General features: G+C 47.1%; 1 protein-coding gene across 1 annotated transcript in view; it reads left to right on the forward strand.

The window, feature by feature from the left end:
• Nucleotides 1-25,075, forward strand: part of LOC146808836 (D(2)-like dopamine receptor) — a 224,237-nt gene that overhangs the window by 91,470 nt on the left and 107,692 nt on the right. The window contains exon 2 of the mRNA XM_085614242.1: nucleotides 21,951-22,288. Coding sequence (XP_085470368.1) covers nucleotides 21,983-22,288 — 306 coding nt within the window. The 5' untranslated portion in view covers nucleotides 21,951-21,982. The remainder of the gene's footprint in view (nucleotides 1-21,950; nucleotides 22,289-25,075) is intronic.

The raw sequence follows: 25,075 nt of genomic DNA on the forward strand, positions 1-25,075 counted from the left end.
GGCGGCCATCATTTGCGTCTTTAACAATTTATGTACCCGTGTTTCAGGAGTGTGTGTTTTTGACCCTGTTGTCCCACAGCTTGCGCTGCAGGGTGTCTACACGCTCTATTGTTTTGATCTTGTTGAGGAACGTTGGAGTCCTTGTTATACTGAATATTAACGGAGCCTCTTACCCATAGTTTAGCAAGTATTTTTAATGCTTCCTGTTAAAACCTGATCATTAACAATGGAGTATTGGCAGGGTACACCACTGGTCCCTTTTAAAAGGTCACCCTACTAGGTTTGCATCGCACATGAGCTTACTGGTCTGCTTGGGCACAAATGAAACTTAGTAGGCTTGGTGGCGCCATGGGTGGTCTCTAGCCAAGGAAGTCATTTTCAGACCCCCCCCATACATACACACACTCCATGCTTAAGTATTTTTCACATGTCTGGCAGTGCCCAGGCTGGCTCGACGCCATGTTTTTGTTCCTAAGCCTGGCTCAAGTACATGAGCATGGTGTCTGGACATTCGTTATTTATACAATAAGTTAGAATTTATCTTTGGCAGTTTTTTTTATCGGATAGTTCTCTTAAGCTGTGTAAAATACGCTTTTGATTTTCACTGTTGAATAGGATGTTTTACTGTCCAGTATATTGGCTTCTATTTCTAACATATGGTGAGTGCCTTCAGACCAGACTTGCGTGTTAGAACTGTGCACACTGGTTGTGTGATTTATTGTAATTGGAACTTTTAGTGCGATACTGTAATGTCGTTCATCACAAAGTAGTTGTGTTTATTACTTTGATTAAAATGTCTTTCCCTCAAACCTAGTCAAGAGCCGTCTCTAGAAAGGTGGGTGCGGTGATGCTATGAGAAGAGGATTTGCCCGATGAGTGATTGTTGCATTAAGGACGTGTGGTTATTTGTTCACCTCGCTCCCATGTTTATTGGGAAATGTTGCTGTTTTATCTGTTACTGTGCTGCTGCAGGTAGTAATAAACATTACAACAAACAAATGATGGACGGAATGCTGACAATGCATACATTCTCCCCCAGTCAAGAGATCTGGGTTAAATCCATCGTTCTTTTGCCCACTACACCACCCCAGTTTAGACATGGCCATATGCAAATCAGTCTTGACCCTGTGCCTCATGGGAACAGTCCAGCCCGAACTGCCAAGCCATGTCTTCCCTGGACCGGAATCAAGCATCCTAGGACCGGTTTCTGGCTATCAGCCGTCATCAGCCAGGATAGCTTGAATCCAGTAATAACAAGCATTGGCATAGCCAATAGGTCTCGCTTTTGGGACCTTATAAGTATTTAGTTATGCAGCACAATTTCCTTGGTGCAACAACATCAACTGTTACATGGCTAAACACTTATAAGGTCCCAAAGGCGAGACCTATTGGCTATGCCAATGCTTGTTAATGTTTTGTTTTTGGTCCCGCGGAACTCCCTTGAGAATCTCACCAGTCTACAAGGAAGGGGCTGTGCTCCAATTAGAGTGCATGGGGCACATGCTGGCTCCCACAAAACTCCTGCAGGATTGCCGGGGGGGCCCACCCCCGGTATTATAGCAGTTTCCCTGCCCTCACCAGCAGAGGCAGGGAAACCTGGCTTTGCTCTCGCTTGGCAGGAGCATTTTCAAAACTCCCACCAAGTGGGAGCAAACACTAAGTCTGCTCCCAGCTGGCGGGAACTTAAAAAATGCAGTGATTTGTGCAGGAAAACAGATCTCAAAATTGCTACTGCCCAGAGGCAGTAGCATTATTAGCTTCACTGTCCAGGCATGAGCAATGCAGGCTAGGTTCTGCAGCCAACTTTCTGCCAGGCACGGCTGCCAGGGAGGTTGCATTTACGTATGGCAATTAAGAATTACTTTACGTTTTAAAAAAACGAGAAATTCACAGAACAAAACAAAGGTTAAAGTAACATTATAGTTAGGTGTGATAAAACTAACAGTTTTTTTTTTTTTTACAAAACATTAGAAATTCACTAAAAAAAACAAAGATTAAAGTCACGTTATAGTTAGGTGAATATGTCAGTGATAACATTAACATTTTGAACTAAAGCTAAAAACACAGAAATTCACCAGTTCTAGTTAGCAGTGCTAACTATAACTTATGCCCTCTGCCATGCACTGCTTATGACCCCACATATTGCAAGACTCATGGAATGTTCTATGACATCATTTATGACATCACATTTATTCCTCAATTCACCAACCCCAAACAGTTCACATATATCCAAGCCAAGTTTCTTTCAAGGACCATCATGAACTTCTAAAGGAACTATGGGTGATTCCTTCACAGCGTATGACTTATCACGTTGCATAGATTCAATGCAATTTCTCACACACCTCTCCAAAACCCTCCATTCCAGGCCACCAGAAGTCTACCCACGCCTTCCACTTCATGGAGGACATTCCTCCCTGGCCCTCATAAAGTAACATTATCATTCTTTCCTTCAATGACACAGGCTCACTACAAGGCATGCACCACAATATACCTTATCATTTACCACTGATTAATTCTACCACACCAATTTGAACTTGCCCAGCACAGGATCACGAGAAAATTCTTTCTTTCATAGCTGAAAATGTGTGTCTGTTTTTTTTTTATAGCAGACACACTCCAGATCAGCTTCGACAGCACCCTTCCACTCTTCCTCACCAATGGCACTTCCTAACACTTTCTCCACACTTGCAACCATCCACTCATCCTCTTTCTCTTCACCTAAATCTTCCAGTGGAAGTCTCAACAAGCAGTCAGCACTTACATTTCTGGCACCTGGTACAGATTTTGTATCAACAGAATATTCCTGTAAACAAAGTAACCACCTAGCCATCTTTGGAGGGGCTCATACTACCCCTTTGGTAGAAAACACATCAGTCAATGTGTGGTCACTTGGTCATATAGGATGCCCAGACGGAAGTGGGGGAGTCACTGTCTTTTTAATAGTCAGAAGGTAAACGTACAGGGTAGAGTCCTGAGAGATTAGAAACAGAAAAAAACTAAGGATTAGATGGTCTCCACAATGCCAGTTCTTTCACTGTACATCCAGGCGGTCCTCTCTCATGATAAGGGTCTTGGACCAGTGCTAGGGTGGTCTTCACTTCTTCTTGTGGTCCCATCAGGAAGGGGGAGGGGAGAAGCTTGGGTGCATCCCTTGGAATTAAAAAAAAACAAGAAATCAGGTTTGTTGATGTGAGAAGTTGGCCTGGTATATGCTGTCCACTAGTTATAGTGGGCACCTTGCACCAGTCCAAATGACCCTTATTGATGATTAGGTTAAAAACAACCTTTAATGAAAGCTATCCTAGCGGTAGCTATGGAGAGCAGCCTTCAGGCTAAGTCTCGAAGGAATGTAAAGCAGCTTGGTTTACCAGATTATAACCTCCTGAATGACCAAATGAAAGAAGAACCACACAAGGCATATATAAAATATATGTATTTATTTCTAAACACTCTCTACTAACCTCTTTATGAGATTAGACAACAAAGCACACAATGTTAATACACTAGAAAAACAGTATATAGCACAATACACCGTGGGCCCCAGGGGGAGACCAAATCATATATTAAGAAAGTGATATAACAACCACAACTTGACTAGACACAGTGCCTAGAGCACGTAGAATCGCTGGGACCCCAAGGAACCACCCAAGGAAGTGACACAGAGGACGAATGGGGGATGCGTGCAGTGTGAGAACACAGCCGCGGGCTCCGTACAATCCTATAGAAAAGTCGCTGTTGGAATTTTACAGGTTAAGGACACTTAGGAGAGGACTTTGAGCAAACCCTTTCAAACTTAGAAGGTTCCAAGGCCAGCACCCATGTGAGCACCGGAGTACTCGTGTTACCTCACCCAGGGAAGCCGGGTGCATAGGTGTCAAATGGTGTCGGGAATCTTCGTCGTTTTCAATGGCGTGATGCTGCAAAGTGCTGCTGCCGGGAAGATGAGAAGTGTCCGGTGTGATCCAAGCCTGGATCGGAGCTGAGAAGAACCTGAAAGCAGAGGGGACAGAGTCTGAGTCACTTCACAATGACCAGGGGCACGATAGACGAATGCCCACCGATGTCCGGTGTTTCAGGTGAGATGGGGTGAAGCTTGACTCTGCCGCCACGGGGACCAGGAGATGTCGGCGATGACCAATGTCTGCAGGTGAGCTGTCCCATGAATGATGTCGAGTGCTGGGGGTCAGTGTCGGGATTGGAGACCAACAAGCCTTGGCAACTGCAACCCACGCGGTCAGAGAAAAGATGCTTCGGTGAGGACCAGCAAGGTCCTGGGGACTCCCCAAGCAATGGAGAGTCAGGGCACGTCTAAAGCAACCAGGGAAGCCCACTGAAAGTTAAAGTTGCCTTCAAAGGAACCCTTAGGTCGACGGACCAGGGATCGCGAAGGGACCTCAAGAGGTATCACAAAATACCAGACCACGGAACACTTGTGGAGTGTAAGCCGGTAATCTTCGGTGGAATCACTGCTTGGGGTCTGGACTACAAGTAGCCAAAAGCACAGCCTCAGGGCTCACCAAAAAGCATATGCTGCTTCAAATGTGCACGGTGTCCAAGGGTACGGGTTGCATGGACCCCACTAGTGCTGCGGGTCTCAGGTTTGCTGAGAGCACTGGTCAGCCTCGGGGAAGCTTGGGAACCCACCTCCTGTGTTGCAAAATCTTCCACCGGTGCAGACATCAAAGCACTCTCAAAGTGCACCCACCCAGCCCCAATACACTAAAGCCTATCCAGGAGGTGGTCACACCTCCCTGTGACAGGAAACCTTTTGTCCAGCCTTCCCCTGCTGGAATTTTGTCCAGCAGCAGGAGGGCAAACTCGTGTCTGTGGCTGGCAGCATCCATTTTGTGATGCCAGGGTTTGTAAAGCTGGTACCGGGTTTACCGGTGTTGTCATATTTCTCCCTCTAGTAAGGTGGAATCATACCTCCCACACCAGTTACTGGTGTGGAGGTATGATTCCGAGGTGTTTGATACCAAACACTAGGGGTGGACGGAATTTGCGAAATTGACTTTCGCAAATAATTGCTAAATTGCGCAAAATCTCAGTGAGCACGTGGAACTTTCGCGAAGATGCGGAGATTGCTTTTCCCGCCCGTTCGCGATGTGTTTTTGCGTGCTCGCGGGGAAATATATCTCCAACTTGCCCATGCGGTCGCTAAAGGGCACGGCCACCTTGCTCGCGATGCTTATTTCCTGTTCCGGGTCGAATGATGTGATCGCGATCGCAAACTCTCGCGGGACAGCGCGACCAGCTACCAACAATCCAACATCTCGTGGCGCACGTGAACAGATAGGAAAACTCGTCGGCGAATGCAGGGACCCGGTAAGTCACGACCGTGCGCGTGAGAACGCATTTTTAAAACACGATCAAGAAAAATACTTCCGTTTCGCGGCAGATTGCGAAAGTTTTGACATTTTCGCGCTCTCCGCGGAATGCAAAAATGTCAAAATATTGCAAATTAAGCGAGCAGAATGAAATTTACCGCCCAGGCCTACCAAACACGACATGTTTCCATGCAGCCGTTTTAAAGTTAGCATTTACCGCGAGGTTATAATACACTTTAGAATATATGGTTGGCTGCATCACAAACAACCCCAGAATATAGTTTCTGAAAGCTGCAGAGGGGCTCTGCTCATGCATGGGCACCCTCTCACATAAAACCCAGCCCCCTGCCTTCAGGATTGATAAGGCCTGCAATAGGGGTGACTGATGTGCAGTTATAAGGATAGATATAGTGAACCTATATCTAAGTAAGGGGTGCATGCACCACCTTACTCAGGCTGCTGTAGCAGACCTGTTGTGCCGTTTTGAAATGCCTCCCAGGGGTGGCATAATACATGCTGCAGCCCCTGAGAGGCCTCTGGGATACCTATGCCCTGGGTACATAGTATACCATATACTAGGGACTGATAAGGGTACCCCAGAATCCAATCTGGAGTGTACCTAAAGTAGATGAACAACCAATTTAGGGAGGCACCAGATAGACTGGGGTCCTGATTAGCAGGATCCCAGTCAAACTAAGTAAACCAGCAAAACACCAGGCAAAAAGTGGGGGTAACCATGCAGTCAGATTTCACCTTCCTACATAACCCCCCCCAAACGAAAGGAGATCAGGCTAACCTTGGCCAGTTGAGCCTTTATTGACTAAATGACCATATAAGAAAGATCCTGCACTAGCATGGATACCCCCTGTCTTATGGTCCACTCGGCAGTCCCTACCCCTAAGGGTATGGGAGGGTCTCCAAAAGTTGGGATTTCTACCTGTTGTGTGTTTTGGCAAAGTAAAAGGCTGGTGGGGTGTCTGAGTAGAGAAGTGATGTCCTCCAAAAATTGGTCTCAGCTTCCTCAGATCACTGGCCACCATGGAGGCCTTTCTTTCCAACACTGAGTTGTATCTGGCCCTAAGGGTCAACCTCTGGCTGCCTACAGCTGGGGGTTGGATCCCTTTGTTTGGAACACTGGAGGGACATGGTAATTTTGGAACCACTTGGTCCCAGGTTTGCCTTTGCCCAACAGAGTCCATCTGGGGGTGGTCCCTATTCAATGTTACGAGGGATCCCACAGTGGGTTGAGGAATTTTCACCTGACTAGGGCTACTAGACTGGGTGCCCCTAATCTGTTGATGGGGGGTTCCTCTGGGCAGTGGGCCTTTAGGAGTCCACTGACCTCCCTGACCTCTGCAGCCCTAGGCTGATTAAGGTAGGGTAGAGAGGGGCAGGTTACCTGCTCCAGACTGGGTACCACCTTGGAAGGGTCCCCTGCCATCAGGGGTGTTGCCAGGACAGGCCAGACCACCTCTGGGGCAGTTCCTTCACTAGGGGTAGGATCAGTTCCCTGAGGAGCCTCACCCTTACCTATAGTCTGGCGGGAAGAAGACTTTTCTTCAATCCTGGTGCTCTCTTGTGGTGTAGAGAGGGCCTTTCTTTCAGGCTCCATCACTCCAAAACTTCCCTTCCCTGGGGTTGAGATGTGGCCCTAAGAGCCCCACCAACTCTCCCAGGGAGGCCTAGCGTTCTCAAATGGGCCTGGTATTCAAGTTCAGTCCAGGCTGAAATTTCCAGATCATTGCCCAACAGGCAATTCACAGGCAAGTTTGGGGACACTGCCACTCTCTTTGGGCCAGTGACCCCTCCCCAGCTGAGATTGACTATGCCCATGGGATGATCTGTCCTGATACCATCAATGTTAGTCACCTGGTACTTAAACTCAGGTAAAAGCTGTTGAGGGGGGACTAGCTTCTCTGTCACCATGGTGACACTAGCCCCTGTGTCCCTGAATGCCAACGCCTTCTGACCATTGATTAGTGGCTCTTGTCTGTACTTGCCCAAAGAATTGGGACTGACAGTAAAAGTGGCAAAATCCCATGCCACCATCACAGACTGAGGAGGCCTGTGAGGGGGATCTCTCTAAATTATGGTCCACCTCAATTCCCCATGAGAATGTACCTAACTTTTTGGGTGCACTTCTACCAACTGGGGGATTACTACTTGTAGTACCAGGAGGAGTGGTAGTATTGTTAGGAGGAACAATTTCCTTATTGCTGACCCTAGGGCAAATGGGATCATTTTTCCAGTGGCCTGGCTTTTTACAGACATGGCAATAAGGTTTCTTTTCAGGGGAGGAAGGAGTTTGGGACCCACCCCCAGAGGAGGAGTTTTGGGGACCTGTAGTGGATTTATCTGTTGATGTATCCCCACCTTTCTCTTGGGTCTTAGAAGAACCTTCCTTCTGGTCACCACCCTGATTCTTTGGCTTTACTCTGGTTCTGACCCATATGTCTGCCTTCTTTCCCAATTCTTGGGGAGAGATCAGATCAGAGTCCGCCAGGTACTAGTGTAAAAACTGTTTTTGACAATTATTAAGGATCTGCTCCCTCATAATCAAATTGTACAATCTTAAAAAGTCATGCACCTTGCTGCCATGTATCCAACCTTCCAGAGCCTTAGTAGCACAATCTGCAAAGTCAACCCAATCTGAGTCTGTGTCTTTTGGGTTTCTCTGAACTTTAACCTGTATTGTTCAGTGGTTAAGCCAAACCCATCATTCAGAGCACTCTTCAAGACTTTGTAATTGTCAGAATCCTCTTTTCTAACAGTGAGGAGATTGTCTCTACCTTTGTCTGCAAAGGAGAGCCACAAGATTGCTGCCCACTGCTCCTGAGGGACCCTCTGTACTTTACAGGCCCTCTCCAGTGCAGTTATCCATTTGTGGATGTCATCCCCACTCTGGTAGGGAGGGACAATCGTATTCAGGTTCCCATGGTCATTATGTTCTCTACCTCTAGAGACACTGTTGCTGCCACCATGGGGCTCTAGCCCCAACTTTATAGAAGCTTTCTGAAGCTCCAGGGATTCCCTATCTAAGGCCAATTGCTCTCTCTTGATTCTGAGTTTAGCTCTCTCAAACTCAAGCAGTTGGCACTTCTTCTCATAAGAGGACTCCCTTTTATGAGTAGAAGTACTATGAGAAACAGAGCTCCCTACAAAAGTACCAGAATGATTAGACTCCTCAGAAGGAGATCTTGATATTCTTGGTAAATTGTTAACCCTTACATGTGGGGTAAAGAGAGGACCACTGAGGTCTTCTCCCTTACCTTCAGGAAGAGTTGGATTGTCCAGGTTAGAATCATCTTGATCCACTTGGCCAGCATCAGAGTCCAGGTCATAGAGGTTTTGACCTCCTGACCTTTCCTCTTCTGCTGTCCCACCCAACTTCCCTGCCTCATCAGACCCTGGGGTCTTTTTGAGGTCATCTGAAAGCAAAGCCTCTATGAGGCGTGGAGTTCTGGGTTTTTTCCCTGTCTTCAGTTTCCTAGCTGTACACATACTCCTCAATTCTTGGAATGGGATATGGTCATACTTAGTGGTCAGAGCACCACTGGCTTCTGCCCTAGAAGACATACTAATGTTATGTGCTGTGGCACCTACCTAACCTAGTGGGAACTACTAAACTCTCTTGAGTTGGAGAAAAGGGTGTGCTAGACACTTGGCTTACCCAATTCTAAGTTCAGTAGAACTTACTTTATTCTAGTCTTGATTATATGTACCTATGTACCTATAGTGGTGTACAGTTATTCACTCAATGAGATTATGTGGTAAAGCAATAGCAAGCTTGAATCCCACTGCTGCCACCAATGTGAGAAGTTGTTCTGGTATATGCTGTCCACTAGTTAAAGTGGGCACCTTGCACCAGTCCAAATGACCCTTATTGATGATTAGGCTAAAGACAACCTTTATTGAAAGCTATCCTAGTGGTAGCTATAGAGAGCAGCCTTCAGGCTAAGTCTCGAAGGAATGTAAAGCAGCTTGGTTTACCAGATTATAACCTCCTGAATGACCAAATGAAAGGAGAACAACACAAAGTATATATAAAATATATATATTTATTTCTAAACACTCTCTACTAACCTCTTTATGAGATTAGAGAACAAGGCACACAATATTAATACAATTAATAGAAATTAATAGTAAACAGCACAATACACAGTGGGCCCCAGAGGGAGACCAAACTATATATTAAGAAACTGGTATAACAACCACGACTTGACTAGACACATTGCCTAGAGCACATAGAATCGCTGGGACCCCAAGGAACCACCCAAGGTAGTGACACAGGGGACCCAGGGGACGCGTGCAGTGTGAGAACACAGCCGCGAGCTTCGTACAATCCTATGGAAAAGTCGCGGTTGGAATTTTAAAGATTAAGGACACTTAGGTGAGGACTTTGATCAAACCCTTTCAAACGTTGAAGGTTCTAAGGCCAGCACCCATTTGAGCACCAGAGTACTCGTGTTACCTAACCCAGGGAAGCCGGGTGCATAGGTGTCAAATGGTGTCAGGAATCTTCGTAGTTTTCAATGCCGTGATGCTGCAAAGTGCTGCTGCCGGGAAGATGAGAAGTGTCCGGTGTGATCCAAGCCTGGATCAGAGCTGAGAAGAACCTGAAAGCAGAGGGGACAGAGTCTGGGTCACTTCACAGTGACCAGGGGCACGATAGACAAATGCCCACAGACGTCGGGTGTTTCAGGTGAGATGAGGTGAAGCTTGACTCTGCATCCGCAGGGACCAGGAGACATCAGCGATGACCAAACTCTGCAGGTGAGCTGTCCCACAAAGGATGTTGAGTGCTAGTGGGTCAGTGTCCGGATTGGAGACCAACAAGCCTTGGCAATTGCAACCCACACTGTCAGAGAAAAGATGCTTTAGTGAGGACCAGCAAGGTCCTCGGGACTCGCCAAGCAATGGAGAGTCAAGGCACATTTGGAGCAACTAGGGAAGTTGACTAAAAGTTAAAGTTGCCTTCACAGGCACCCACAGGTTGATGGACCAGGGATCGCGAAGGGACCTCGAGAGGAATCACAAAATACCAGCCCACGGAACACTCGTGAGTGTAGGCCGGTAATCTTCAGTGGAATCACTGCTCGGGGTCTGGACTGCAAGTAGCCCAATGCACAGCCTCAGGGATTGCCAAAAAGCATATGCTGCTGCAAATGTGCACAGTGTCCAGGGGTACGGGTTGCACGGTCCCCACGAGGGCTGCGGGTCTCAAGTTTGCTGAGAGCACTGGTCGGCCTTGGGGAAGCTTGGGAACCCACCTCCTGTGTTGCAAAATCTTCAGGGCCCTTCAGGAGCTGCGTAGATGCAAACCGGTCAGATGTGTTTCAGAGCCTGCCTTGCAGGGGAGTAATTCCTTTATTCCAAGGGAGATTCTTCAGTCATCCAAAGTAGTGTAGATAGTTGAAGTACTTGGTTTCTATAGCAGAGTTTTGTCCTGGTAAATCCAAAGTCCTGTAGCCAGGGCTTCCTACTTTATGCCCAAGGAAGGGGTGGGACAAACTCTGGGGGCCCACCTATGGAAGGGTCAGGACAGAGGGGTGGCTACACCCATGTCCTTTGTCCAGTTTTGTGCCAGAGCAGGGGCTGATATCCCCTGCAACTGGTTTGAGATGGACTATGCACTGGGACACCAAATGTGCCCCCAGTGCAGACATCAAAGCACTCTGAGAGTGCACCCACCCAGCCCCAATACACTAAAGCTTGTCTGGGAAGTGGTCACACCTCCCTGTGACAGGAAACCTATTGTCCAGGCCTCCCCTGCTGGAGTTTCATCCAGCAGCCGGCGGGCAGACTCGTATCTGTGGCTGGCAGCATCCATTTTGTGATGCCCGGGCTCTGTTAGCTGGTACCGGGTATACCGGTGCTGTCATGTCTCTCCCTCTAGAAGGGTGGGATCATACTCCCACACCAGTTACTGGTGTGGAGGTATAATTCCAAGGTGTTTGACATCAAACATGACATGTTTCCATGCAGCCATTCCAAAGTTAGCATTTACCGTTTGGTTATAATGCACTTAGGAGTATATGGTTTGGCTGCATCACAAACAACCCCGGAATAAAGGTTCCGAAAGCTGCAGAGGGGCTCTGCTCATGCATGGGCACCCTCTCACATAAAACCCAGCACCCTGCCTTCAGGATTGTTAAGGCCTGCCATAGGGTTGACTGTTAGGTTTACATGTGCAGTGATATGGAGAGATATGGGAAACCTATATCTCAGTAAGGGGTGCATACACCATCTTACCCAGGCTGCAGTAGCTGATCTGTGGTGTCATTTTGGAAGGCTTCCCAAGGATGGCATAATACATGCTGCAGCCCTTGAGATGCCACTGGGGTACCTATACCATATACTAGGGACTGATAAGGGTACCCCAGAATCCAATCTGGAGTCTACCTAAAGTACATGAATAACCAATTTAGGGAGAAAGCAGATAGATTGGGGTCCTGATTAGCAGGATCCCAGCCAGAATAAGTCAAAAACCAGCAAAACACCAGGCAAAAAGTGGGGGTAACCATGCAGTCAGATTCCACCTTCCTACAGTTGGTCCTTATTTAGGGATACCTAGACTGTCACTTACACCCAGGGGGACGGGATTGTGCAATTAGTGTGAAAAGGCGGATAGAACAACAACATGCAGGGTCAAACTATTACTGTCCCAACCTCAACTGACCAGATGTGAGGAAGTTAAAGAAAGGTACTTGCCGTAAACCATGGCCCTACAGTGCTGTGGCAGAGGGAGTCTCACCGCCCTCTTCCTCTCCGGGTCGTTTAGACTGTTTGGCGTTGCCTCTAGGCAGTACCTCTTGTCACTCTGCCGCTTCCTCCTGCTCGTCGTCTTCTCGTTGTTCCTTGGCACTCATCCTGTCTCCTGGATGGCAGGCGCCTCTCCTCCCAATACAGGAGCTTCGAGCTGTTCCGCGTGGTCCGTTGCTCCGGCACTCGCTTCGGTGTTTGTCTCTCACTCCTTCACTCCTCGCTCGTTCTGCCCGCCTTCTCCCGCTGCCTTTTGACGTGTCCTCGTCACGTCCCGCGCCGGCTTTAGAGCACTACCCTTACTTTCCTGGTGTTCCATCCTGGGCGCCATATTGGAAATCCCACTCGAGAGATGTGCGGGATCACACAATGGTTTGTGGTTGTTAATTCAAACGGTATTCCACATAAATAGGTATGAAAATACTGAATTTCCCACCAGCAAACTAACACCTCGTTCTCCGTTACAGAGTAGCTGCCTTCTGCACCCTTACCAGCTGGTTGGGATCAACTTGCATCAGGGCTGGGATCAGGAGAGAGTTTTATTCATCGGAAGTAGTTTGACTTCATTTTTGAAGGAGGTGGTGGAGGGGTTCATTCTGATTGCTTGGGGCAGGGCGTTCCATATCCTCGGTGCTAGGCCAGAGAAGGTGCGTGTGTAGGTTTTCTTTTTCCGAAATTGTTGTGGTTTCAATAGCAGGGTGTTGGTGCTTCTCAGAGTTCTGCTATTGCCTGCTAATTCGAGTTTATTGGCTAGATACTTTGGTGGATTGAGGTGCAGGGCTTGGTGCGTCATGCATGCAATCTTTAGCTGCACTCTTGCCTCATAAGGAAGCCAATTCAGTTCCTTTAGATCCGGGGTGATGTGGTTGTTCTTTCTGGAGCCAGTGACGAGTCTTGCAGCCGCGTTTAGTGAGGCTCTTAAAGGAGCCAGACTGGATCTCGGCAAGCCACATAAGGTTGTATTCCCATAGCCTATTCTGGGTAGAACTAGAGATTGAACGGCTGTTTTTAGGTCGTTGTCGTTGAGGAAGGGTTTTAGTTTTCTGAGAATGCTCATATGAAAGTTGGCTCCTCTGGTGGCTGTGCTGATATGTTCCCTCATGTTGAGATTCTTGTCTAGGTTTATTCCCAGTGATCTTGTGGAATTGATAACGTGAGGTTTGCAATTGAGGGCTGTTAGGTGTTTCATCCAGTTTACTATGTCACCTTGACCTTGTGGTGGGGAGATTAGGAGAAAGTCAGTTTTGAGCTAATTGAGTTTGAGGTGTTTTTTTGTTAGCCAGATGTGGGTTTTTGTAAAGTTGTGTTGAGTAGACGTATGTTATCCGGAGATTATATTTTTAGGTATAGTTGTGTATCATCCACGTACATATTGTAATGGATATTGGAGAGTATCAGAATTTCGGTTAAGGGTTCCATGAATAGGTTGAAGAGGGTATGAGATAAGACGGAACCTTGAGGGACTCCCAGGGTGACCGGTGTGGTCGAGGATAGCGATCGGTTAATCTTGATTCCTTGAGTTCGGTTGTCTAAGAAGGAGGCAAACCACTTTAGGGCAGCTCCTGATAAGCCCATTCTGTGTTCGAGTAGGTCGAGGAGACTGTTATGTTTGACCGTATTGAAGGCTGATGAAAGGTATAGGAGAATTAGGAGGCAGGATTCGTTTTGATCTAGTATTCTGAGTGCGTCATCGACGATGTGGGTCATGGCCATTTCCGTGCTGTGATTCTGCCTGAAGCCTGATTGGAACTGGTCAATGAGTTGGAATTGGGCTATATGGTTGCATAGTTGGAGTGGACGCACTTCTCCATTAGTTTTGCTAGAGTGGGAAAAGTGGCTATTGGGCGGTAGTTATCGGGATTTGTGTGGTCGGCTATGGTTTGTTTTTAGAATGGGGGTTACCTGCCCTTGCAAGAGTTCCTTGTGATAGAGATGCATTTACTATCTTTGTCCAGATGGGTATAAGGACAGTTTTGATCTCGCTGAAGATGTTGGCTGGAAGCGGATCGCAGAAGTGGTTTGACGGTTTAAGTGTTGTTATTAACTTGAAGATGTTATTTTCTGCAAAGATTTTAAAAGTGCTTACTAGAGGACATAATTCCCAAGTGTGGACAGTGGAGGACTTGTACTTTAATGGCAACCTTCATACGTACGACACACTGGTATGCTAATGGGATTAGGTTGTAGGCCAATGTCTCCCTCATAATGCACTACTTAAAGCAGTCAGGAACATGCGGCGAGGGGGAGATGTTGAAGAAGATTAAAATGAGATCTAGAAAGTGATACTGACACATGGGGCTGTGAGAAAGGCCATTTCTTTCCTATATCATGTCATAGCTCCTGTATTCTGGGCTCAGTTAAACACAGTTATAACTCATTGGGGCAAGTATTTAGAGACAAGGAATGGGAAAAGATTTTACAGTATCCTAAAATGGCCATGAGAAATCTGCATTTTAAATGTACGCAATGTAATTATTTGCACCAAGCGTATTTGACACCAAGAAATATGCAAAGATGTGACTGGCTCATCAGATTGCTGCCCCAGCTGTCAGACTCCACACGCAGATTTCATTCATATGGTGTGGAATTGTGCAATAATTACACCCTACTGGAACGAGATAGTGATGGTCCTAACTTAGTTGTTGAGGAGGAAAGTACATCAGGACATATCATCCTACAAATTGGGTCAGATGAATACATGGGCTGTAATATGCATTGTGCCCTGTGGGCTCAAAGGGCATGTGCACCCCCTTTGTGTGCATTCAGGGCACAATGGTATTATAGAAAGAGCTGTAAATGCTTGTGGGGCCCCTTCTGTAATACTGATCGCGCGGGTGCACATGTAGCACCAGTGCTGTATTCAGCAGGCATTCCTCATTTGCCTGTGGGTGCCTTTGCATCTGCACTGTATCATGGACACGGGCGCAGAAGCAAACAGGCCTTTAGTAGATTCAACAAAGTGTGCCACAAAAAGGTGGTGCACTATTATTATTTAGAAAAATTATAACGCGCACAGCTACCCCATTGGGGTTTCCCGGCGCTAACACGTCAGGTAAGGATTATTCCAATGATGCTCTATTGGAACAACAGTGTCTTGAGCTGTTTATGAAAGATCATTAATGTGGACAGTTCAGGAAGTTCATTGCATAGTTTTGGACCCTGCTATGCGAATGACGACCTTCCATTCATGTGCGTTTAATCACAGGGACCATACGCAATGACCGCTCACTGGAACGTCAAGTCTGAACAGGTTGATGGACTTTCACCAGTTCTCGAAGGTGACGAGGACCAACTCCATGGACATGGCACAGGGTCCTACACTGGATTCTTTTCTCTGTTGTTAAACAGTGTAGTTCTTGTAAGACTGTCAGTGCACCTCCTGGAGGCAGGCCTATGGAGGGGGGCAAGGGAGTTCCATGGACCACAACAGACATCCCCTGCACATAGGTGCTGGAACACCCCCAAAACAACCATGCCAGAGTTCAGACGGTGAATGAGCAATCAAGATGCCTTTACATTTTGTTTTATTATCTTTGCTGTGTTTCAAAGGGAGAAGTTATATTCCAGGCAATATCTCCTTACAAATGGCTGTTTATTATTTTAACATGCTGATCGGTGTTTACTTCCTCTGGATGCATGATGAGATGACTTGGTAAAGTGAACTATGTGCAAATCTTGCCCGGTACAGGGAGTATGAAAGGAGAAGCAGTAGACACACAATACAATTAAAATATATGTAAATTAACTGTACAACTGTTTCAGAAAATATCAGCAGTTCAGAAAGCAAATAGGAAGCACATTTTTTTCTAAAGATGGGAACACATATTTTAATAGGATCAAAACAAATCAAGAAATAGTTGTTTCCAAAAGCTGATTTTCTCACATTATCGTTTGTGTGCTTTTTATCAATAAAAAATGTACGCCTGTCAAAATGTAGTGCCCAATTCAATGGAAAATGTGCTGTCTGTAAATGATACCGCGCTACCATACTTTAGGAATATATTTGCGAAAGTGGTCTCCAGAAGGCCCCCCAGCGACATATTACAGCCTTACCTCTCCCCTGCTGAAGACCCCTGCAGGGGGGTCTCTGCCCCTTCTTTAAAATGCAGGCAGTATGTCCCCTAAACTGTGAAACCAAAAGGCAACGACTCCATAATTCCCTGAATGTGCATTATGAGCCCCTGGGCTCCACAAGTTTGCAGCTCCCGTGAGGGTTGTGCATTCATTGGAATAGAGTAAGACAACAAGGGTTTGGACTCTTAATCAGCAAGGCAGAGCCCCAAATACGCAATAAACAACAAAATACCAATGCTGATACCTTATTCTATCTAATTTTTCAATGCATCACCATGAGTTTAAACAAAGTGACCACTAGAAAATTTTCTCCTCAATTATAGAATATATCACAATTTATTATACCAAAGAAACCATTTAATGGATTTATTCAAAAGTCAGTACAAAATGTTTTTTGCATATCAACTGAATCTTACAAATCACTATTCAACAACTCTCTCAAACTAACTATCACACATTCCACATTTTTCTGTAGTTGATTCACACTCAATATTCACACTTACTCGCAATGACTCCAGCAACCAAACAACCATTCTTCCTTTCTTTCACCTCCCAAAACTCTACATAAAACAAATATTTCTTTATACATAATATTACAAGCAAGACATACGGTGCATGAATTTAAACAATTACTATCAGAATCACAAGTAATTCCAACATCAATAAACACTCTGGGCCCGATTCACAGAACAAACTTAAGACAAAATCCTAAACTTAGTACCATTTTGGTATTCACAGACTGCACTTACTACTTCTGGTATTCACAGAATGAACTTACTACTTTTGCGATTCACAGAATAAACTTACTACTTTTGCTATTCACAGAATGGATTTAAGACTACTAACTTTACGTCCGCACTCGGGCCGGAAATTCCGGCCCGGAGGCGGAGCTTCCGGCCCGGAGGCGGGGCTTCCGGGCCGGAGGCGGAGCTTCCGGCCCGGAGGTGGGGATTCCGGCCCGGAGGTGGGGATTCCGGCCAGTGGCGGATCTCCGCAACTGGCCGGAATCCCCACCTCCGGGCTGGAAGCTCCGCCTCCGGCCCGGAAGCCCCGCCTCCGGGCCGGAAGCTCCGCCTCCGGGCCGGAAGCTCCGCCCCCGGGCCGGAATTTCCGGCCCGAGTGCGGACGTAAAGTTAGGAGTCGTAAATCCATTCTGTGATTAGCAAAAGTAGTAAGTTTATTCTGTGAATCACAAAAGTAGTAAGTTCATTCTGTGAATACCAGAAGTAGTAAGTGCATTCTGTGAATACCAAAATGGTACTAAGTTTAGGATTTTGTCTTAAGTTTGTTCTGTGAATCGGGCCCCCTCTCTTTGTGGCGGTGAACAGCACAATAAGACGCGTGCCGATGGTTGAATACACGGAAAAATGAAGAGTCCACTCCCTAGTGCAACTTAAGAGAAAAGTGGAATCATTGAGATTTATACCACAAAAGGGAGCACGTTGAAGAAATAGCGTCCAACGAACGTTGGCAAGCAGCAGCTTCGGGTTGCTATACGGGTTGAGCAAGTTGGTGTGTTCTTCCCCGGTTGGAGTCTGTTTGTGCTGTTCACCTCCACGAAGAGTGAGTCATATTTCCAGCAGACAAATAGATCGGCTGATCTATTGAAAGAAATTAAGCTTGTTGGTCCTGAGGAGAACATCCTACAATTGAATTGGGGTGTTCGAAACGCTTCGACCTGTCTTTTGTTTCTTGACCTATTTGAGTGTTTATTGATGTTGGAATTACTTGTGATTCTGATAGAAATTGTTTAAATTCATGCACCGTAGGTCTTGCTTGTAATATTATGTGTAAATAATTTTTTTTTTATGTAGAGTTTTGGGATGTGAAAGAAAAGAAGAATGGTTGTTTGGTTGCTGGAGTGATTGCGAGTAAGTGTGAATATTGAGTGTGAATCAACTACAGAAAAATGTGGAATGTGTGATAGTTTGAGAGAGTTGTTGAATAGTGATTTGTAAGATCCAGTTGATATGCAAAAAAAATGTTGTACTGACTTTCGAATAAATCCATTAAATTGTTTCTTTGGTATAATAAATTGTGATATATTCTATAATTGAGGAGAACATTTTCTAGTGGTCACTTTGTTTAAACTCATGGCGATGCATTGAAAAATTAGATAGAATAAGGTTTCAGCATTGGCATTTTCTTGTTCATTGTAATAGGGCACACTGTCCCTGTTTGCGCCTGGCCCGCCTGTTTAAAGGTACGCCATTGTGCAAACAGGAACAGTGTACCCTTTCCCTGATATGGTCCTAGGTGTGCAGACTCATAGATTTAACCCTGGTGCTGGCCACACGAAATATCACCATGACATGGAAGGCCAGACTTGCACCAAGCAAGAGTTAATGGCTGGCAAGTGTTCGGGAAGACAGCAGAAACCGCAGCCATAACTGGGCACACAAGTGGGAGAGGTGGTGGTTTCTGCTATCACTGAGTGGGCAGTGTGGGACAGTATGGCCCCCAGCATGGAGGCCAAGTCAGATGGAAGACCCCATACATAAGACACCCACGCGTGTGTCTGTATATGTACATATATGGGCCTAGGTATGAAGGAGAGGGCAGCGGGAGGACCATACAGGAGTGGTTGGGTGGCCCCTGTGCAATGGTCTCTATATGAACATACTCTGGGGCAAATCCATGCTCCCTCTTGAATACCAGATGTTTCAAACTTGACACAGAATATACAAACTGCATTTTGCTGTATAGGATAAAGCTGTCTGAGGGGCCAGGGGCTAGGTTCCCTAGCTGTGACAGTGGTGGAATAAGCACGCTACCCTGGAAGGGACCCTCTGTTTTGAATGCCTATGCTAGGCATAAACAGGACATGTTCTGTTTCAGATTTGCAATTATAAACTCACAAACAATATTTTAAAAACAGGTAGGCCTCAGGAGCGGCCTGTGCAGGTAAGAGCGGTGATACGGGTGGGGAGGGAGTCGACTTACCTTGCACTCGCAGCATCGCCAACTCGGCGAACCGCGAGCGCAAGGTAAGTGGCTTTCTTTTTTTAAATACATTTTCCCTCGTCGCCGTTAGTTGACTCCCTCTCCACCCCACTCCACTGCTCTTACCTGCACGGGCTGCTCCTGGTGGGCCTGGTCCTGGGTCGGTCAGGCTAGACAGTGAGGAGGCAGGGGACAAAAGTGAGAGCTGTGTCTGGTGGCTCAGTGGGCTAATGCGTTGATTCCAGGGGCCTGTGTTTGACCTCATGGTCACAGGTTCAAATCCCAGCGGGTCCACTCAGCCTTTCATCCATCTTAGGTAGATAAAATGAGCAACATTGAGTTGGGTAACAATAAACATTTGTTATTCTGCGCCAAGAGACCTCTGGGTGAACGTGTGCTTTACAAATACACATTATGTAATGAAAATGATAGTACATGAACATATTTTAAAGTTTTATTGTTAATGTGAGAAGTTGGGGGTGGAGATACAGAGGTGGGAAGATGTTTATAGTATGGGTGGTGGGGTGGGTGCTCACCAGTAAATGTTAGCACATTAGAGGCTGCTACTGCTCAGGAGTGGGTGGGCAGAGGCGGCGGGTTGCAGGACGGAAATAAATAACAAAAAAACACCTACCTGGGCCAGCCGTCTGCCGCCTCTTCTACGTACTCTTCTTGCTGTCTCTGCTGGATGCAGGAAGGAGCAGGAAGCATCCAGGCTCCCAGGCTCCCCATAGCCAATCACAACGCTGCAATGCAACGCTGTGATTGGTCTGAGCTCCGAACCACGGCACGCTGACGTGTACTGGGAGGCTTTGCATGTTCCTCACCAGGCTGTGGGGAAGATGCAAAGTGTGCAGTACTGTTTGGGGCCGGCCAAGCAGTCATGCGCACTTGAGTGCAAACCACTCCTCTACGTGCTCTGGCCAGCCCCACCCTGAGAGCCCGTCATTTCAAAAGGAGAAATAAAATGATAATAACAATGGGCTCGTTTCACAGAACTAATTTAAGACAAAATCCTAAACTTACTACCATTTTGGTATTCACAGAAGGCACTTACTCATTTCGGTATTCACAGAAGTTAAGAGTCCTAAAGTTAGGATTCCTAAATGCCTTCTGTGAATACCGAAAGTCTTAAAATTAGGATTTTTCTCAATTTAGGAGTACTAAAGTTAGGAGTCCTAACTTTACTACTCATAAACTGAGAAAAATCCTAATTTTAAGACTTTCGGTATTCAGAGAAGGCATTTAGGAGTCCTAAAGTTAGGAGTCCTAACTTTACTACTACTAAATAGAGAAAAATCCTAATTTTGAGACTTTCGGTATTCACAGAAGGCATTCAGGAGTCCTAAAGTTAGGAGTCCTAACTTTACTACTCCTAAACTGAGAAAAATCCTAATTTTAAGACTTTCGGTATTCACAGAAGGCATTTAGGAGTCTTAAAGTTAGGACTCCTAACTTCTGTGAATACCGAAATGACTAAGTGCCTTCTGTGAATACCAAAATGAGTAAGTGCCTTCTGTGAATACCAAAATGGTAGTAAGTTTAGGATTTTGTCTTAAGTTAGTTCTGTGAATCGGGCCCAATATGTTATTATCATGTTATGTTTCCTATTGAAGTCAGTAGGGCGACGCTCCTTCTCCTTAGCCGGAGGAGCCACCACTGTTTCAGTACGTTATTTAGGGCATGGTATAGTGTGAGGCTCACCTGGTGGTTCTCAAAATGTGAGCTCAGCTCCTTCTCAATAACTCGGCCTATCTCACACCAGAGCAAGAGAGGGATCGGTGATGACCCCCAAATTACCTAACCAGGCTACCGCTCCACTGAAAAAAGCATGAGCGCGCCCTAACAAACACATCCCAAAAGAGTCTCTGGAACTAAAGTGACATCGCTGGAGTTGGCTGTAAGACTGATGCAACTCCAGCGATGCGTCAGAACACTGCGGCGAGTCCCGTGTTAAAATCCCTGTGTCAATTCTTACGCCTGCTTTCAGAAGGTGCAGGGATTTTGAAGTAGTGAATTCGTAGAGTGACTGCATCAGCTCTATGGCACTGTTGACGTGGGAATGCCTACCCTGCATACATTATACCTGGCGCAGGAACAATGTGACGCAGACCTCTACAAGCTGACGCGTTGGGCCCAAGGCATCAGTTTGCAAATATGGAGCCGCGTGGAGCACTGACTGCACACCTGGCTGATGATTATCACACAGCTCGTCACTCCAATCCCTGTGCAAACAGGAGCCGGCACCCGGCTGTATCTAGCTATTTGGAATGATGGTCTGCGGGGATCTACAGAGAAAATTGTGTTAATGATCTAGTACGCTTTATCTGTGGTTCTTAAACTGTGGTCCATGGAGCCCTGGGGTCCAAACTCCCTACTCAGGTGGTCTGCTTACAAAATGAAATACTTTTACATTTTAAATTAAAACGTCGATTTTTTAAATATTTGGTTTATTCAATATTTCATCATTTGTGTATTTTAATGGTGAATGCTTTTATTTGTATTTTTGTGTGTCGTTTTGAGGTGCAAATCATCAAACTGTTTTGGCCTGGGTCAGCTCCTTCAAGGAATGTTACTCAATGGGGTCCCCAGAATCTAATAATTATTCGGTGACAGTCCCCGGATTCATGTAACGATTATGTGCAGGTTTTTGGGAGGGGGGCACACAAGTCAAAAGGTTAAGAACTGTGGGACTAGATTGCATCCTTTGATCTTTCAAGGAATAGTTGTTCTACTAATAATTGTGGTTCCTCTGTGTGAATGTCAATACTGAAATGCATTGGCTGTTCCAAGATGTTGGCCATCAATGTATCTTAATATCTTTCTCAACTCTTTTGAGTACAGGTCATTACTGAGATGGCACTGGATGCCCCAAGATGGATGCCATCAGCATAGTGATCCAAAATAGTAGCCATGATTGGAGCAGCAACCTAACCCTGGTGGCAGCAAATGAGACTGGAGGCCAACCACCATCTGAGTGGAACACCCGACACATATACAACTTCTATGCTATGCTTCTGGTGCTGCTAATCTTCCTCATCGTCTTTGGAAACATGTTAGTGTGCATGGCAGTGTCCCGGGAGAAAGCCCTTCAGACGACCACCAACTACCTCATTGTCAGCCTGGCAGTGGCGGATCTGCTGGTAGCAACACTGGTGATGCCCTGGGTGGTGTACCTGGAGGTAGGTACAGGCGTGGGCTCCACTGGTGGCTGATGTTCTGGAGGTAGGTAAGGAAGTGGACTGCTCTAGGCGGTTGCATCCCACAAGGTACGCAAGGGACAGGCTCTTGGGGAGCGCCCTCCTTGGAGGTATATCCAGGAGTGGGCCTTTGTGGTGGGTGGTGTCTTTCGAGGTAGATACAGAAGCAGGCTCTTGTGTTGGGTGGTGTCCCTGAAGGTAGATACAGGAGCAGGCTCTTGTGGTGGGTGGTGTCCTTGGGGGTAGAAACAGGAGTGTGCTCTTGTGGTTGGTGGTGTCTTTGGAGGTAGATACAGGAGAGGGCTTGTGGTGGGTGTTGTCCTTGGAGGTAGATACAGGAGCAGACTCTTGTGGTGGGGGGTGTCGATGGAGGTAAAGGATCAGACTCTTGTGGTTGGTGGTGTCCTTGGAGGTAGATGCAGGAGAGGGTTCGTGGTGGGTATTGTCCTTGGAGGTAGATACAGGAGCAGAATCTTGTGGTGGGTGGTGTCCTTGCAGGTAGATACAGGAGCTGGCTCATGTGGCGTGTGATGTCCTTGGAGGTAGATACAGGATCAGGGTCGTGTGGTGGCTAGTGTCCTTGGAGGTAGATACAGGAGTGTGCTCTTGTGATTGGTGGTGTCCGTGGAGGTAGATACAGAAGCAGGTTTGTGGTGGGTGTTGTCCTTGGAGGTAGATACAGGAGCGGGCTCTTGTGGTGGGCGGTGTCCTTGGAGGTAGATAAGGGAGATGGCTCATGTGGTGGTTGGTGTCCTTGGAGGTAGACACAGGAGCAGGCTCTTGTGGTGGGTCATGTTCTTGGAGGTATCTACAGGAGTGGTCTCTTGGGGAGGGTGGTGTCCTTGGAGGTAGACACAAGAGTGGGCTCTTTTGGTGGTTGGTGTCCATGGAGGTAAATACATGGGGCAGCCTCTTGTCAGAGGTGGTTTCCTTAAAGGTAGATGCAGGAGCAGGCTCTTGTGGTGGATGATTTCCATGGAGGTAGATACAGGAGCAGGCTCTTGTGGTGGGTGTTGTCCTTGAAGGTAGATACAGGAGAAGGCTCTTGTGGTGGGTAGTGTCCTTGGAGGTAGATACAGGAGTGTGCTCTTGTGATTGGTGGTGTCCATGAAGGTAAATACAGGTGCGGGCTCTTGTGGTGGGTGGTGTCCTGGAAGGTAGATACAGCAGCAGATTATTTTGCTGGGTGGTGTCCTTGGAGGTACATACCGGAGCAGGCTCTTGTGGTGGCTGGTGTACTTGGAGGTAGATACAGGAGCGGGTTTGTGGTGGGTGTTGTCCTTGGAGGTAGATACAGGAGCGGGCTCTTGTTGTGGGCGGTGTCCTAGCAGGTAGATAAGGGAGCTGACTCATGTGGTGGGTGGTGTCCTTGGAGGTAGATACAGGAGAGGGTTTGTGGCGGGTGTTGTCCTTGGAGGTAGATACAGGAGCAGACTCTTGTGGTGGGTGGTGTCCTTGCAGGTAGATACAGGAGCTGGTTCATGTGGCGTGTGATGTCCTTGGAGGTAGATACAGGATCAGGGTCATGTGGTGGCTAGTGTCCTTGGAGGTAGATACAGGAGTGTGCTCTTGTGATTGGTGGTGTCCTTGGAGGTAGATACAGAAGTGGGTTTGTGGTGGGTGTGTCCTTGGAGGTAGATACAGGGGCGGGCTCTTGTGGTGGGCGGTGTCCTTGAAGGTAGATAAGGGAGATGTGGTGGGTGGTGTCCTTGGAGGTAGACACATGAGCAGGCTCTTGTGGTGGGTCATGTTCTTGGAGGTATATACAGGAGTGGTCTCTTGGGGTGGGTGATGTCCTTGGAGGTAGACACAAGAGTGGGCTCTTGTGGTGGGTGGTGTCCTTGAAGGTAGATACAGGAGCAGGCTCTTGTGGTGGGTAGTGCCCTTGGAGGTAGATACAGGAGCAGGCTCTTGTGGTGGCTGGTGTCCATGGAGGTAAATACATGGGGCAGCCTCTTGTCAGAGGTGGTTTCCTTAAAGGTAGATGCAGGAGAGGGCTCTTGTGGTGGGTGGTGTCCTTGGAGGTAGATACAGGAGTGTGATCTTGTGGTCGGTGGTGTCCTTGGAGGTAGATACAGGAGCAGGCTCTTGTGGTGGATGATGTCCATGGAGGTAGATACAGGAGCAGGCTCTTGTGGTGGGTGGTGTCCTTGAAGGTAGATACAGGAGCAGGCTCTTGTGGTGGGTGGTGTCCTTGAAGGTAGATACAGGAGCAGGCTCTTGTGGTGGGTAGTGCCCTTGGAGGTAGATACAGGAGCAGATTCTTGTGGTGGGTGTTGTCCATGGAGGTAGATACAGGAGTGGGCTCTTGTGGTGGGTGGTGTCCTTGGAGGTAGATACAGGAATGGGCTCTTGTGGCGGGTGGTGTCCTTGGAGGTAGATACAGGAGTGGGCTCTTGTGCTGGGTGGTGTCCTTGGAGGTAGATACAGGAGTGGGCTCTTGTGGTGGGTGGTGTCCCTGGATGTAGATACAGGAGTGGGCTATTGTGGTGGGTGGAGTCCTTGGAGGTAGATACAGGAGCAGACTCTTGTGGTGGGTGGTGTCCACAGATGTAGATACAGGCGAAGGCTCTTGTGGTGGGTGGTGTCCACGGAGGTAGATACAGGAGCAGGCCCTTGTGGTGGGTGGAGAGACTGAGGATGTGAAATGTATATTTCTTAGGGTTCATATAGCGAGTGAGGTGGTAGGTGTGAGTTCCCTCATGAACTCTTGTAACTGCCGGATACTTGGCAAGATTTGGCAGCTCTTGTCAGAAGCTCCGTCAATAC

Source organism: Triturus cristatus, chromosome 7 (assembly GCF_964204655.1).
Source record: "Triturus cristatus chromosome 7, aTriCri1.1, whole genome shotgun sequence".
Lineage (NCBI taxonomy): Eukaryota > Metazoa > Chordata > Amphibia > Caudata > Salamandridae > Triturus > Triturus cristatus.